Source organism: Oncorhynchus tshawytscha, linkage group LG12 (assembly GCF_018296145.1).
Source record: "Oncorhynchus tshawytscha isolate Ot180627B linkage group LG12, Otsh_v2.0, whole genome shotgun sequence".
NCBI classification, from domain to species: Eukaryota; Metazoa; Chordata; class Actinopteri; order Salmoniformes; family Salmonidae; genus Oncorhynchus; species Oncorhynchus tshawytscha.
Genome location: NC_056440.1, coordinates 34680579 through 34696052, shown reverse-complemented (window position 1 = coordinate 34696052; position 15474 = coordinate 34680579). Strand labels below are relative to the sequence as shown.

The 15474-nt window shown below is 43.4% G+C and overlaps 1 protein-coding gene across 4 annotated transcripts; it reads right to left on the bottom strand.

The window, feature by feature from the left end:
• Positions 1–315: 315 nt before the first annotated feature.
• On the bottom strand, positions 316–5504 carry asphd2 (aspartate beta-hydroxylase domain containing 2). 4 transcript variants are annotated; one of them, XM_042331638.1, is made up of 5 exons: positions 4754–5012; positions 3329–3393; positions 1822–3031; positions 1427–1540; positions 316–1264 (listed from the first exon to the last, which is right to left on the bottom strand). In XM_042331638.1, exons 3-5 carry the CDS (start codon positions 2684–2686, stop codon positions 1155–1157), a joined length of 1089 nt encoding a protein of 362 aa, XP_042187572.1. In that variant the 5' UTR covers positions 2687–3031; positions 3329–3393; positions 4754–5012; the 3' UTR covers positions 316–1154. The 4 variants fall into 4 exon arrangements, with proteins under 4 accessions (XP_042187572.1, XP_024294737.1, XP_024294735.1 ...); XM_024438969.2 differs by lacking the exons at positions 3329–3393; positions 4754–5012 and adding an exon at positions 5277–5504; XM_024438967.2 differs by lacking the exon at positions 3329–3393.
• Positions 5505–15474: the final 9970 nt, after the last annotated feature.

Here is a 15474-nt window from a genome sequence, read left to right as displayed (position 1 = left end):
TCAGAGGGGTTGGGTTAAATGGGAAGACACTTTTCAGTTGAAGGCATTCTGTTTTACAACTGTACAACTAACCTTTGTGGCACAGGAGGTAACACATTTGCCCTAACAGCAGGTTGCTGATCCATATTTACCTCCTCTCCATCTGCTCATACTGAAATATGGCACACCTACGCCCCCTGGTGCCACTAATATGAAACTGCAGAACAACATCATACCCAAGGGAATTGACATACATACCCACTGAATACACAAGCTGTTACAACAGTGTTACCATGCACAAATGAGATTCTGAATTCAAGACAGAAGTAGGCTGATTCAGATAATTTGCCATTTATTAAATACTGTTCAAAATGAGTACAAATGCCACAAATATGAATCTATTGGGGTAGAATATCACCATAAATTTGATATACAGCTGAAAAAAATCACAGCATTATATAAAATGTCACTGAACAATAGCCAAACATTTCAGATATCTAAAACTGAATGTATCAAAATGACAAATGCTCAGAAGAGAAGATGACATTACAGTACCAGTATATTAAGACCACACAATAACTTAACTATTGATTGTAAGACAATTATATTTCAAAACCTCTGATATGTTTTGTACTCCAACTCTATTTACAGAAATACAAAGATATCAAATACAACCATATTACAACCATTAATCAATTAGATAATTTACCAAATGCAAGCCTTTTGTCTGTGTAGCAACAACACAGACTGTTTCAAGCAAATCATTTGACCTCAAAAAAATGTTTCTATGTGCTTATCCAACCATGTTTTTGTGAAAGCTGTATTGATTTCTAAAGGAGAGCACAGTAAAGTATCACACATGGGCAGGGATAATCACAGAGATAAGGATTGGGGCTGTAAACATTCAAATATAACATTTTACATTATGGCTGTTTGGTCAAAGTCAGCAGGTGCTAAGAGTTACAGGGAGAAAGCAGATTCGAACAAGACAGAGAATATGTACACAGTGAGTGTGGGAACGGGACAAGAGAAATGCTCCCTCCCGCCCCACTCGCACTGTTCTTCTCTACTTTTTTCACCAAATTTTGAAAGACATTCTCTCCGTTGCCCTTTACCTCTGTTTTTCTCTCTGTAGCTCTGTTTCTCTTCACCCCCCCGACAAACTCCTTGTCTTCTCAACGCCCAGGGGTGAAGATGTAGTCCAGAGCCTGTCTCTCAGCAGCTGCCACATTAGGGTGCCAGAGGTCCACCATGAAGACCACCCTGGGGCCGTCCTCTGGGCCACCTGAACATAGAAAAAAAACACAGATTCATGTCTTCCTCCAATCAACCCTTTATAACAGCTTAATAACACTTTCTCACAACAGTACAAACACACACACAGAACCCGGGTAGAAAAAGGCAAACCCTTTCAACCCCTCCACACACACAGCCGTCTCCCTCTCACCCTCATGGAAGGCCCTGTGGAGGAAGGAGTCATCAAACAGCAGACAGCTCCCCTCAGACCAGCACTGTGGCTCCCCGCCAACCACCAGCTCACAGGAAGAGGGCACTCTAAGACCTACGGAAGACAGGCAGCAAGTCAGTCTATATACAGTAATTACCAAGGAAACCATATTACATGACACAAACACATACTGTATGAATACATTCTAAAATGTCAACTGTATATGTTGTCATGCAAAGAAAGCTTTACATCAACCCTATAATAGTAAACATCATTATTATCATTGTAATAGTTTCAGAGACACAGGTGAACACACACAGGGAGCCAGGTGCATCTTTGAAATCCCTATATTTAACAGTGTTGTAGCCCTCCAGGGAGCTCCCTCCCCCTCTTACCCAGGTGGCAGCGCAGCCTGACGTTGGTTGGGCCATAATGCTCAGTGATCAGGGCTCCCGGGGTCAGCACAGAGAAGCAGGCATTTCCAAACACGTTGTTGGCGATAAAGGTGCGCAGCTGACCCAGCACCCTCCAGGCCCGGGGGCACCTCCTGGCATTCAGGGCCAGCGGAGTGCCCTGGTTCAACAAGTAGAAGGTCCACCACTGACCATGGGGGGTGCTGTTGGACTTCCAGCCCAAAGGAAGGGAGGAGCCAGCCCTTGCTGGGGGGGAGTGGTAGATGCTCTCAAACTCAGCCAGCAGAGCAGGGAAGCTCCTCTCCAGCAGCTCCACGTCATGCTTCTGTGCGTCCCGGGAGAAGAAGGGTGCTGAGGGCAGGTCAGGGAGGAAGAACACCTCTGGCCTCTGGATGGTGGGCCGGCTGGTAAGGTAGCGACCCTGGTCTCGTACCCCTTTGTGTACCCTGCCCATGCCCGACCAGGTGTAGCGTTTGGCATAATCTTGCAGGCTGTGGTACAGCTTCTGATTGAGACCGTCCCCTGTGTTGGTGCAGCGAAAGGACTCAGCGGACTGGCAGTAAGCAAAGCCGTTCTGCTCCTCCACCACTGACACCGGCCTGCCTTTAGCCCTACCATCCCCATCTGTGCTGATCAAGGCCCCCCCACCCCCTCCTACTCGACTGGGCTCAGTGCTGTACCCCCCACGCAGGGGAGAGGAGCTGTGCTCACGACCTACCCTGTAACAGTACCACACAAAGAGCAGCAGCAGGCATATGGCTGTGCCAAAGGCACTGGACTCACAGTCCCTTATAGACTGCATCCCTCCAGCCACCATCTCCCTCACCCTCTCTAGTGACCACTCCATTCTGGCTCTTCGCTAAAACCACTGAGTTTGGTCTGAAGAAACTACCGTTGAGAAGGTCAATAACCAACCCTGTCTGACACTGCTTGCAAATGGCTATTAGAGGAAAATGTTCCACAGGGTTTCTCAAAGGCTACTTTCAGGAAGCTCTTATCATCCCCCCTTCTGGATGCAGTCTGACACTATCTGATATGACACACTCAGGCTCCAGTCCTGAAATATCAGCACTCAGGGATGAGGGGAGGGTTCCCCCTGCATGGTGCCTGGCTGTCTGATATTTGTGCAGCTCCCTCCCTTGTTCATTTTCGACAAATGCAGACAGACAACACACCTCAGGGTATCTGGTCTCTGCATCGGAGAGGGGGGGGGGGAAAGACAGGGAAAAGGTCATTAGACATAGGCACTGCACAACCAGATACACACAGCATCTAATAAAGAAGCAGAGTACCAACATGCAGATCTCATTGCAAGCTCAGTTTTCCACATTACCTCCCCCACTTAGCTGGTTTAATACAGAACTAACTCCCACCCTCTGCGCCACCCTTTACACAAACTCCCACCCCCACACTCAGCTCTGGACACACACAGTGCACCATGCGCCGCACACACACACAGATGGCATTTAAAATTCAGTTCTCCACACACCTCCGCACTGCACTGTAGAAAGCCATGAGTCACATTGCTGCATTCAAACACCAAAACCTGTCTTTCTGTCACACACACACACACACACACACACACACACACACACACACACACACACACACACACACACACACACACACACACACACACACACACACACACACACACACACACACACACACACACAAAATCTCAGTAAGACAAAAATAATGGTGTTCCAAAAAAGGTCAATTTGCCAGGTCCACAAATACAAATTCCATCTAGGCACCGTTGCCCTAGAGCACACAAAAAACGATACATACCTCGGCCTAAACATCAGCGCCACAGCAAAACTTCCACAAAGCTGTGAACGATCTAAAAATACTTGAATCAGTTATAGAACCCATTGCCCTTTATGGTTGTGAGGTCTGCGGTCTGCTCACCAACCAATAATTCACAAAATGGGACAAACACCAATATCCTCAGTATATAACGTAAAACACCATATAATGCATGCAGAGCAGAATTAGGCCAATACCCGCTAATTATCCAAAATTCTACAACCACCGAAAACGGTCGGCAGGGTAGCCTAGTGGTTAGAGCATTGGACTAGTAACCGAAAGGTTGCAAGTTCAAATCCCCGAGCTGACAAGGTACAAAATCTGTCGTTCTGCCCCTGAACAGGCAGTTAGCCCACTGTTCCTAGGCCGTAATTGAAAATAAGAATTTGTTCTTAACTGACTTGCCTAGTAAAATAAAGGTAAAATAAAAATAAAAAAGGAAGTGATTCCCAAACCTTCCACAACAAAGCCATCACCTACATAGATGAACCTGGAGAAGAGTTCCCTAGGCAAGCTGGTCCTGGGGCTCTGTTCAAAAACAGACCCACAGAGCCCCAGGACAGCAACACAATTACACCCAACCAAATCATTAGAAAGCAAAAATATAATTACTTGACACATTGGAAAGAGTTAACAACAAAAAAACAGAGCAAACTAGAATGCTATTTAGCCCTAAACAGAGACTGCACTGTGGTAGAATACCTGACCACCTCGACTGACCCAGACTTAAGAAAAGCTTGAACTATGTACAGACTCAGTGAGCATTACCCTGCTATTGAGAAAGGCCGCTGTAGGCAGACCTGGCTCTCAAGAGAAGGCCGGCTATGTGCACACAGCCCACAAAATGAGATGGAAACGGAGCTGCACTTCCTAACCTCCTGTGAAATGTATGAGTGTGGCTCTAAGGCTATGTATACAAAACGAAATTCCTTTTCTAGAATAGCGCTTTTTAAATGTATTGTAGGAAGGATAAGGATAAGCATCATAGATACATGAACATACTAACTGCAGTATTAAGCACTTACATAGACGAAAAGATACACTGTAACAAGCAAACTATGCAGTAAACATAAACACACATAAGCAAAGCTCGCACTGTACAGACCTTCCTATGCTTCTCCTGCACAAACATCTCACCAAAAATGGCCCGGCAAACCTGCTTGGAAAGACAGAACAGCCATCTCCTCTCGTGAACACAGCCCAGATGACAGTCCGCCGAGACGCACGCCCCCATAGAACCTCTCTAGCACAAATACACAGTTCGCTCGCTGTCTGCTGCCTTGAATTGAGGAACTGTCGTAACTGAACAAACCCTGAATGGGGGCAACCATCCATAACACTCGTCTGTCTGTCTGTCTCTCTCCCTCCCTCCCACTCCCAATTTCTCCAATATTCCTGCATCTAATGCCCATAAACCTGCATACATAAAGCTGTAGTTAGTCCGCCATCGTATCATGATTCACTCGCATAAAACCACGACAGATGTTCAGGGATTCACACTGTGTATTAACAATCTGCCACTTACACTTGTAGCGCATAAAAACAAAAAATGCAACATAATGATATTCGAAATAATAATAATAATAATGATGATGATGATGATGATGATAATATTAATAACAACTCACCCAATGTTCATGGTTTTGAAAGATATCTAGACTAGCCTACAGGTTTACCATGTCACCAAGCAGCTAGTGAACTCTTTATCTAGGTATGCTACAAGTTTATTATTACATGTCAATCATAATTAGGCCCTAATCAATTTAGCAAAATGTAAAAAACTAACAGCAGCAAAGATGTTCTATTATATTGACAAGATAGTCAAGTGACCGCTCTAACAATGGAAAAATATGTCCCCAAATATGGAATGCAGGCAGGAGGAGGCAAGATCAGGTGGGACCCTTCTAACCAATGAGACGGCAGTGAACAACAGGCACATCTGAGGGGTCGTCATTAGTTACCACAGCCACAAAGTCATAATTATGGCTAAACCCCGCCTATTTCTACAATTAACCTTAACTTTAACCCTAACCTTAACAACACTGCCAACCTTATGAATTAAACTCGTATCGCCCAGAGTTCCCCTGCCCACTTCACTTCCCTCCATTGAAAATGAATAGGGCTCCATTGTTTCATCTCTCCTAATGTGTATGTGGAAATGCACTTTAATTCGGATAGTCACTCTTGCTTCACTCTCATGTGGGTGCTAGCAAACAGGCTAGGTTGTGCTAGGCATCAACAGCCAATCCAGTAGGGGCTGGAAGCTATAGTGAACTTCGATTGGTCAATAGCGTTGCAATATCGCAGAGTATTTGCATAAAGTTCAGCTTTCCCCAACTTTGGTCCTCACTTCCTTAAATTGAAAATGAATGGGGGTCTGTTGTTTCATCGCCTCCAACGTGTTATGTTGATATGCACTGCAAGTAATTTTTCTCAAAGTTGCTGGAATGCCACGCGTATCCACTTATAACAGTACATTTGTAACAGCCTAAACATTACAAAACGTATATTCCATTAAATATACCTCACGTAATTCAACACTTTCTCATCAGTGGCATAGCACAGTTTTGCGGGGCCCCCACAAGGTCAGAGCAAGGCCTTAACTGTTTAATTCTAACATTAGGTTATTCAAGCATGTAATGCAAATCTCCAACCTATTTTTGTTTTTTTTAATGGCACTATTAAATGCTTCAGGGCTAATTTCGTATAGCATTTTGGCATGTTTTTCTAGATTTTATTTTGTTACTTTTTGTTGCAGGGAGTTACAAGTACATTATCAATTTCAAATTATACGTTTATAAAACATGTACCCGTAGGTTACCAAGCCTCCCCCAAAAAATGTAAGAACTACATACAAAGTTTAAGTGATACAAATTCTGTATAAACAGGAAAAGAAAACAGAACCTCCCATCCCATCCCATTCCCCCAACCCTACCCAGCCAACATGTCTCCAATTTTTCTTGCAGTATTACTTTAGTCCCTTGTTGAAAAAAGGATGCATGTTTTGGAATATTTGTGTTCTGTACAGGCTTTCCCCTTTCACTCTGACAATTATGTTAGTATTGTGGAGTAACTACAATGTTACTACAATTGATCCATCCTCAGGCTTCTCCAATCACAGCCATTACACTGTGTAACTGTTTTAAAGTCACCATCGGCCTCATGGTGAAATCCCTGAGCGGTTTCCTTCCTATCTGACAACTGTTTGTAGTGACTGGGTATATTGATACACCATCCAAAGTATAATTAATAAATTCACCATGCTCAAAGGGATATTCAGTCTATTTTTTACCCATCTTCCAATAGGGGCCCTTCTTTGCGAGTTATTAAATTAACATTTCCCTGGTCTTTGTAGTTGAATCGGTGTTTGAAGTTCACTGCTCAACTGAGGGACCTTACAGATAATTGTATGTGTGGGATACAGAGATGAGGTAGTCATTCAAAAATCATGTTAAACACTATTATTGCACACAGAGTCCATGCAAATTATTATGTGACTTGTTAAGCAAATTGTTACTCCGGGACTTTTTTAGGCTTGCCATAACATAGGGGTTGAATACTTATTGAATCAAGACATTTCAGCTTTTCATTTATAATTGCTTTGACATTACAGGGTATTGCATGTAGGCCAGTGACAAAAAAATCTCAATTTAATCCGTTTATATTCAGGCTGTAACACAACAAAATGTGGAAAAAGCCAAGGGGTGTGATTATTTTCGGAAAGTATTCAGACCCATTCCCTTTTTCCACATTTTGTTACAGTAGAGCCTTTTTCTAAAAATGATTAAATTATATACATTAAAAAAACATAAAAACCTTATTACAAAACTATTCAGACCCTTTTCTATGAGACTAGAAATTGAGCTCAGGTGCATCCTTGAGATGATTCTACAACTTGATTGGAGTCCACCTGTGGTAAATTCAATTGACTGGACATAATTTGTAAAGGAACACACCTGTCTATATAAGGTCCCACAGTTGACAGTGGACGTCAGAGCAAAAACCAAGCCATTAGATTGAAGGAATTGTCCGTAGAGCTCCGAAAGTATTGTGTCGAGGCACAGATCTGGGGAATCGTACCAAAACATTTCTGCAGCATTGAAGGTCCCCAAGAACACAGTGGCCTCCATCGTTCTTAAATAGAAGAAGTTTGGAATCACCAAGACTCTTCCTAGAGCTGGCCGCCCGGCCAAACTGAGCAAACTGAGCAATCGGGGGAGAAGGGCCTTAGTCAGGGAGGTAAACACGAACCCAATGGTCACTCTGACAGAGCTCCAGAGTTCTTCTGTAGAGATGGGAGAACCTTCCAGAAGGAAAACCATCTCTGCAGCATTCAACCAATCAGGCCTTTATGGTAGAGTGGCCAGACGGAAGCCACTCCTCAGTAAAAGGCACATGACATTTTGCTTGGAGTTTGCCAAAAGGCACCTAAAGGACTCTCAAACCATGAGAAACAAGATTGTCTGGTCTGATGGAAACAAGATTGAACTCTTTGGCCTGAATGCCAATCGTCACATCTGGAGGAAACCTGGCACCATCAGCGGCAGGGACTGGCAGACTAGTCAGGATCGATGGAAAGAGGAACGGAGCAAAGTACAGAGAGATCCTTGATGAAAACCTGCTCCAGAGCGCTTAGGACCTCAGACTGGGGCGAAGGTTCACCTTCCAACAGGACAATAACCCTAAGCACACAGCCAAAACAACGCAGAAGTGGCTTCGGGACATGTCCTTGAGTGGCCTGAATGTCCTTGAGTGTCCTTGAGTGGCCCAGCCAGAGTCTAGACTTGAACCCAATCGAACATCTCTGGAGACACCTGAAAATAGCTGTGCAGCAACACTCCCCATCCAACCTGACATAGCTTGAGATAATCTGCAGAGAAGAATTGGAAAAGGTCCCCAAATACAGGTGTGCCAAGCTTGTAGCGTCATACCCAAGAAAACTTGTGGCTGTAATTTCGGCCAAGGTGCTTCAATAAAGTAATCTGTAAATGGTCTGAATGCTTATGTAAATGTGATATTTCAGTTTTTTTTTTTTTTTGTAAAATACCTGTTTTTGCGTTGTCATTATGGAGTATTGTGTGTAGACTGATGAGGGGAAAAAACAACCATTTAATCCATTTTAGAATAAGGCTGTAATGTAACAAAATGTGGAAAAAGTGAAAGGGTCTGAATAATTTCTGAATGCACTGTATACAGTGCCTTGCGAAAGTATTCGGCCCCCTTGAACTTTGCGACCTTTTGCCACATTTCAGGCTTCAAACATAAAGATATAAAATTGTATTTTTTTGTGAAGAATCAACAACAAGTGGGACACAATCATGAAGTGGAACGACATTTATTGGATATTTCAAACTTTTTTAACAAATCAAAAATGGAAAAATTGGGCGTGCAAAATCATTCAGCCCCCTTAAGTTAATACTTTGTAGCGCCACCTTTTGCTGCGATTACAGCTGTAAGTCGCTTGGGGTATGTCTCTATCAGTTTTGCACATCGAGAGACTGAAATTTTTTCCCATTCCTCCTTGCAAAACAGCTCGAGCTCAGTGAGGTTGGATGGAGAGCATTTGTGAACAGCAGTTTTCAGTTCTTTCCACAGATTCTTGATTGGATTCAGGTCTGGACTTTGACTTGGCCATTCTAACACCTGGATATGTTTATTTTTGAACCATTCCATTGTAGATTTTGCTTTATGTTTTGGATCATTGTCTTGTTGGAAGACAAATCTCCGTCCCAGTCTCAGGTCTTTTGCAGACTCCATCAGGTTTTCTTCCAGAATGGTCCTGTATTTGGCTCCATCCATCGTCCCATCAATTTTAACCATCTTCCCTGTCCCTGCTGAAGAAAAGCAGGCCCAAACCATGATGCTGCCACCACCATGTTTGACAGTGGAGATGGTGTGTTCAGGGTGATGAGCTGTGTTGCTTTTATGCCAAACATAACGTTTTGCATTGTTGCCAAAAAGTTCAATTTTGGTTTCATCTGACCAGGGCACCTTCTTCCACATGTTTGGTGTGTCTCCCAGGTGGCTTGTGGCAAACTTTAAACAACACTTTTTATGGATATCTTTAAGAAATGTCTTTCTTCTTGCCACTCTTCCATAAAGGCCAGATTTGTGCAATATACGACTGATTGTTGTCCTATGGACAGAGTCTCCCACCTCAGCTGTAGATCTCTGCAGTTCATCCAGAGTGATCATGGGCCTCTTGGCTGCATCTCTGATCAGTCTTCTCCTTGTATGAGTTGAACGTTTAGAGGGACGGCCAGGTCTTGGTAGATTTGCAGTGGTCTGATACTCCTTCCATTTCAATATTATCGCTTGCACAGTGCTCCTTGGGATGTTTAAAGCTTGGGAAATCTTTTTGTATCCAAATCCGGCTTTAAACTTCTTCACAACAGTATCTTGGACCTGCCTGGTGTGTTCCTTGTTCTTCATGATGCTCTCTGCGCTTTTAACGGACCTCTGAGACTATCACAGTGCAGGTGCATTTATACAGAGACTTGATTACACACAGGTGGATTGTATTTATCATCATTAGTCATTTAGGTCAACATTGGATCATTCAGAGATCCTCACTGAACTTCTGGAGAGAGTTTGCTGCACTGAAAGTAAAGGGGCTGAATAATTTTGCACGCCCAATTTTTCAGTTTTTGATTTGTTAAAAAAGTTTGAAATATCCAATAAATGTCGTTCCACTTCATGATTGTGTCCCACTTGTTGTTGATTCTTCACAAAAAAATACAGTTTTATATCTTTATGTTTGAAGCCTGAAATGTGGCAAAAGGTCGCAAAGTTCAAGGGGGCCGAATACTTTCGCAAGGCACTGTACATAGGCGTACAAAGGCCCATTATCAGCAACCATCACTCCTGTGTTCCAATGTCACGTTGTGTTAGCTATTCCAAGTTTATAATTTTAAAAGGCTAATTGATCATTAGAAAACCCTTTTGCAATTATGTTAACACAGCTGGAAACTGTTGTTCTGATTAAAGAGGCAATAAAACTGGCCTTCTTTAGACTAGTTGAGTATCTGGAGCATCACGACCAGTGATAGTGATAGTGATAGTGATAGTGATAGTGATAGTGATAGTGATGGTGGTACAGCCTCCACGACCAGGGAAGGTTTCTCAGAGCTTCCGGTCACAACTTGTAGACTTGTTTACGTGCTGCTGTGCGTTTTGTTGTTAACCTTACTTTGCTAGCTGCCAACTTCACGGTTTTTACTTTTTAATTACCGTTTATATTTTTAGTTTTTCTCTCACTCAACTTTTTCACCCTTATCTGGACGTGGTTTGTCAGGAACTCCACCAGCAGAAGCTAAGTAGTAACATTAATATTATGCCTTCTAATTGCAGTCGCTGTACTCATAATATACAGGCGAACTATCGCCTTACGGCGAGGATAGCTGTGCTACAAGCCCAGCTTCAGACGCAATCGTTAGGCAAGGATAATTTCAGTGTAGGAAAAGATGAAACAGAGTCTGTGCCACCAGTATGTACAGATAGTAGTATAAATCCCCTCGCACAGTCCCTGCAGCCGGAAAACTTTCTCATGGCTTCTGGAAGGAAATGCTGTAGGAATGCTCAACCAGTGTCGCTTATTCAGCTGACAAACTTTCAACCGGTTCTCCCCATTAAGCAGGGAGTCGGAGTCAGGCTGAGCCTTCTCTGGTCTCTACTCCTTCTGTTACGGGGTCTAAGACACCGAAGCCTCCCACCATTAGCTCTGACTTGAAAACCCTAGTCATTGGCGACTCCATTACCCGCAGTATTAGACTTAAAACGAATCATCCAGAGATCATACAATGTTTACCAGGGGGCAGGGCTCCCAACATTAAGGCTAATCTGAAGATGGTGCTGGCTAAAGCTAAAACTGGCAAGTGTAGAGAGTATAGGGATATTGTTATCCACGTCGGCACCAACGATGTTAGGATGAAACAGTCAGAGGTCACCAAGCGCACCATAGCTTCAGCGTGTAAATCAGCTAGAAAGATGTGTAGGTAATTGTCTCTGGCCCCCTCCCAGTTAGGGGGAGGGATGAGCTCTACAGCAGAGCTCACAACTCAATCTCTGGTTGAAAACTGTTTTCTGCCCCTCCCAAAAGATAGAATTTGTAGTTAATTGGCCCTCTTTCTGGGAATCACGCACAACCAGGACCAAGCCTGGCCTGTTGAGGAGTGACAGTCTCCATCCTAGCTGGAGGGGTGCTCTCATCTTATCTACGAACATAGCCAGGGCTCTAACTCCCCTAGCTCCACAATGAGATGGGGTGCAGGCCAGGCAGCAGGCTGTTAGCCAGCCTTCCAGCTTAGTGGAGTCTGCCACTAGCACAGTCAGTGTAGTCAGCTCAGCTGTACCCATTGAGACCGTGTCTGTGCCTTGACCTATTTTGGGCAAAACTCAACATGGCAATCTCACTAGAATAAAGACCTCCTCCATTCCTGACATTATTGAAAGAGATTGTGATACCTCATCTCAAAATAGGGCTACTGAATGTTAGATCCCTCACTTCAAAGGCAGTTATAGTCAATGAACTAATCACTGATCATAATCTTGATGTGATTGGTCTGACTGAAGCATGGCTTAAGCCTGATGAATTTACTGTGTTAAATGAGGCCTCACCTCCTGGTTACACTAGTGACCATATCCCCTGCGCATCCCGCAAAGGCGGAGATTTTGTCTTTTGAGCTTCTAGTCGTGAAATCTATGCAGCCTACTCAATCACTTTTTATAGCTACTGTTTACAGGCCTCCTGGGCCATATACAGTGGTCCTCACTGAGTTCACTGAATTCCTATCGGACCTTGTAGTCATGGCAGATAATATTCACATTTTTGGTGACTTTAATATTCACATGGAAAAGTCCACAGACCCACTCAAAAGAGCCATCATCTACTCAGTGGGTTTTGTCCAACATGTCATGCCAACATGCCAACCTACTCATTGCCACAGTCATACTCTGGACCTAGTTTTGTCCTGTGGAATGAATGTTGTGGATCTTAATGTTTTTCCTCATAATCCTGAACTATTAGACCACCATTTATTACGTTTGCAATCTCAACAAATAATCTGCTCAGACCACAACCAAGGATCATCAAAAGTCGTGCAAAGATTACTAGATGCCCTTCCAGACTCCTTCCGCCTACTCAAGGACGTCAGAGTACAAAAATCAGTTAACAACCTAATTGAGGAACTCAATTGAACCTTGCGCAATACCCTAGATGCAGTCGCACCCATAAAAACATTTGTCATAATAAACTAGCTCCCTGGTATACAGAAAATACCCAAGCACTGAAGCAAGCTTTCATAAAATTGGAACGGAAATGGCGCTACACCAAACTGGAAGTCTTCCGACTAGCTTGGAAGACAGTACTGTGCAGTATCGAAGAGCCCTCACTGCTGCTCAATCATCCTATTTTTCAACTTAATTGAGGAAAATAAGAACAACCCCAAATGTATTTTTGATACTGTCGCAAAGCTAACTAAAAAGCAGCTTTCCCCAAGAGAGGATGGCTTTCACTTAAGCAGTGATAAATTCATGAACTCCTTTGAGGAAAGATCATGATCATTAGAAAGCAAATTACGGACTCCTCTTTAAATCTGCGTATTCCAAAGCTCAGTTGTCCTGAGTCTGCACAACTCTGTTAGGACCTAGGATCAAGGGAGAGACTCAAGTTTATTAACACTATATCTCTTGACACGTTGATGAAAATAATAATGGCCTCTAAATCGTCAAGCTCCATACTGGACCCTATTCCAAGTAAACTACTGAAAGAGCTGCTTCCTGTGCTTGTCCCTCATATGTTGAACATAATAAACTTCTCTCTATCCACCGGATGTGTACCAAACTCACTAAAAGTGGCAGTAATTAAGCCTCTCTTGAAAAAGCCAAACCTTGACCCAGAAAATATAAAAAACTATTGGCCTTTCATCGAATCTCCAATTCCTCTCATTTTTTTTTTGAAAAAGCTGTTGCGCAGCAACTCATTGTCTTCTTGAAGACAAACAATATATACAAAATGCTTCAGTCTGGTTTTAGACCCCATCATAGCACTGAGACTGCACTTGTGAAGGTGGTAAATGACCTTTTAATGGCATCAGACCGAGGCTCTGCATCTATCCTCATGCTCCTAGACCTTAGTGCTGCTTTTGATACCATCGATCACCACGTTCTTTTGGAGAGACTGGAAACCCAAATTGGTCTACACGGACAAGTTCTGGCCTGGTTTAGATCTTATCTGTTGGGAAGATATCAGTTTGTCTCTGTGGATGGTTTGTCCTCTGACAAATCAACTGTAAATTTCGGTGTTCCTCAAGGCTCTGTTTAAGGACCACTATTGTTTTCACTATACATTTTACCTCTTGGTGATGTCATTCGGAAATTTTAACTGCTCTGCGGATGACACACAGCTGTACATTTTGATGAAACACGGTGAAGCCCCAAAATTGCCCTAACTGGAAGCCTGTCAGACATAAGGAAGTGGATGGCTGCAAATGTTCTACTTTTAAACTTGGGCAAAACAGATGCTTGTTCTAGGTCCCAATAAACAAAGAAATCTTTGGAATCTGACAATTCATCTTGATGGTTGTACAGTCGTCTCAAATAAAATTGTGAAGGACCTCTGCGTTACTCTGGACCCTGATCTCTCTTTTGACGAACATATCAAGACTGTTTCAAGGACAGCTTTTTTCCATCTATGTAACACTGCAAAAATCAGAAACTTTCTGTCCAAAAATGATGCAGAAAAATGGATCCATGATTTTGTCACTTCTAGGTTAGACTACTGCAATGCTCTACTTTCCGGCTACCTGGATAAAGCACTAAATAAACTTAGTGCTAAATACGTCTGCTAGAATCTTGACTAGAATCAAAAACTTTGATCATATTACTCCAGTCTGGCTTCCTGTTAAGGCAAGTGCTGATATCAAGGTTTCACTGCTAACCTACAAAGCATTACATGGGCTTGCTCCTACCTATCTTTCCGATTGGGTCCTGCCGTACATACCTACACTACAGTCACAAGACGCAGGCCTCCTAATTGTTCCTACCATTTCTAAGCAAACAGCTGGAGGCAGGGCTTTCTCCTATAGAGCTCAATTTTTATGGAATGGTCAGCCTACCCATGTGAGAGACGCAGAATCGGTCTCAACCTTTAAGTCTTTATTTTTATTTATTTATTTGACCTTTATTTAACCAGGTAGGCAAGTTGAGAACAAGTTCTCATTTACAATTGCGACCTGGCCAAGATAAAGCAAAGCAGTTCGACAGATACAACGACACAGAGTTACGCATGGAGTAAAACAAACATACAGTCAATAATACAGTATAAACAAGTCTATATACAATGTGAGCAAATTGAAGACTCATCTCTTCAGTAGGTCCTTTGATTGAGTGTAGTCTGGCCCAGGAGTGTGAAGGTGAACGGAAAGGAACGAACCGCCCTTTCTGTCTCTGCCTGGCCGGTTCCCCTCTCTCCACTGGGATTCTCTGCCTCTAACCCTATTACAGGGCTGAGTCACTGGCTTACTGGTGCTCTTCCATGCCATCCCTAGGAGGGATGCGTCACTTGTGTGGGTTGAGTCACTGACATGATCTTCCTGTCCGGGTTGGCGCCCCCCCCCCTGGGTTGTGCTGTGGTGGAGATCTTTGTGGGCTATACTTCGCCTTGTTTTAGGACGGTAAGTTGGTGGTTAAAGATATCCCTCTAGTGGTGTGGGGGCTGTGCTTTGGCAAAGTGGGTGGGGTTATATCCTGCCTGTTTGGCCCTGTCGGACGGGACCATTGTGTCTCCCGACGCTTCCTGTCTCAACCTCCAGTATTTATGCCGCAGTA

Excerpts from the sequence above, each read along its gene's own strand:
- asphd2 (XM_024438969.2), bottom strand. The coding sequence starts at position 2,686 with ATGGAGTGGTCACTAGAGAGGGTGAGGGAGATGGTGGCTGGAGGGATG. Across the intron at positions 1,541-1,821 it reads CAGGCTGCGCTGCCACCTGG|GTCTTAGAGTGCCCTCTTCC; the intron begins GTAAGAGGGGGA and ends TGTCTTCCGTAG. Across the intron at positions 1,265-1,426 it reads CCACAGGGCCTTCCATGAGG|GTGGCCCAGAGGACGGCCCC; the intron begins GTGAGAGGGAGA and ends TTCTATGTTCAG.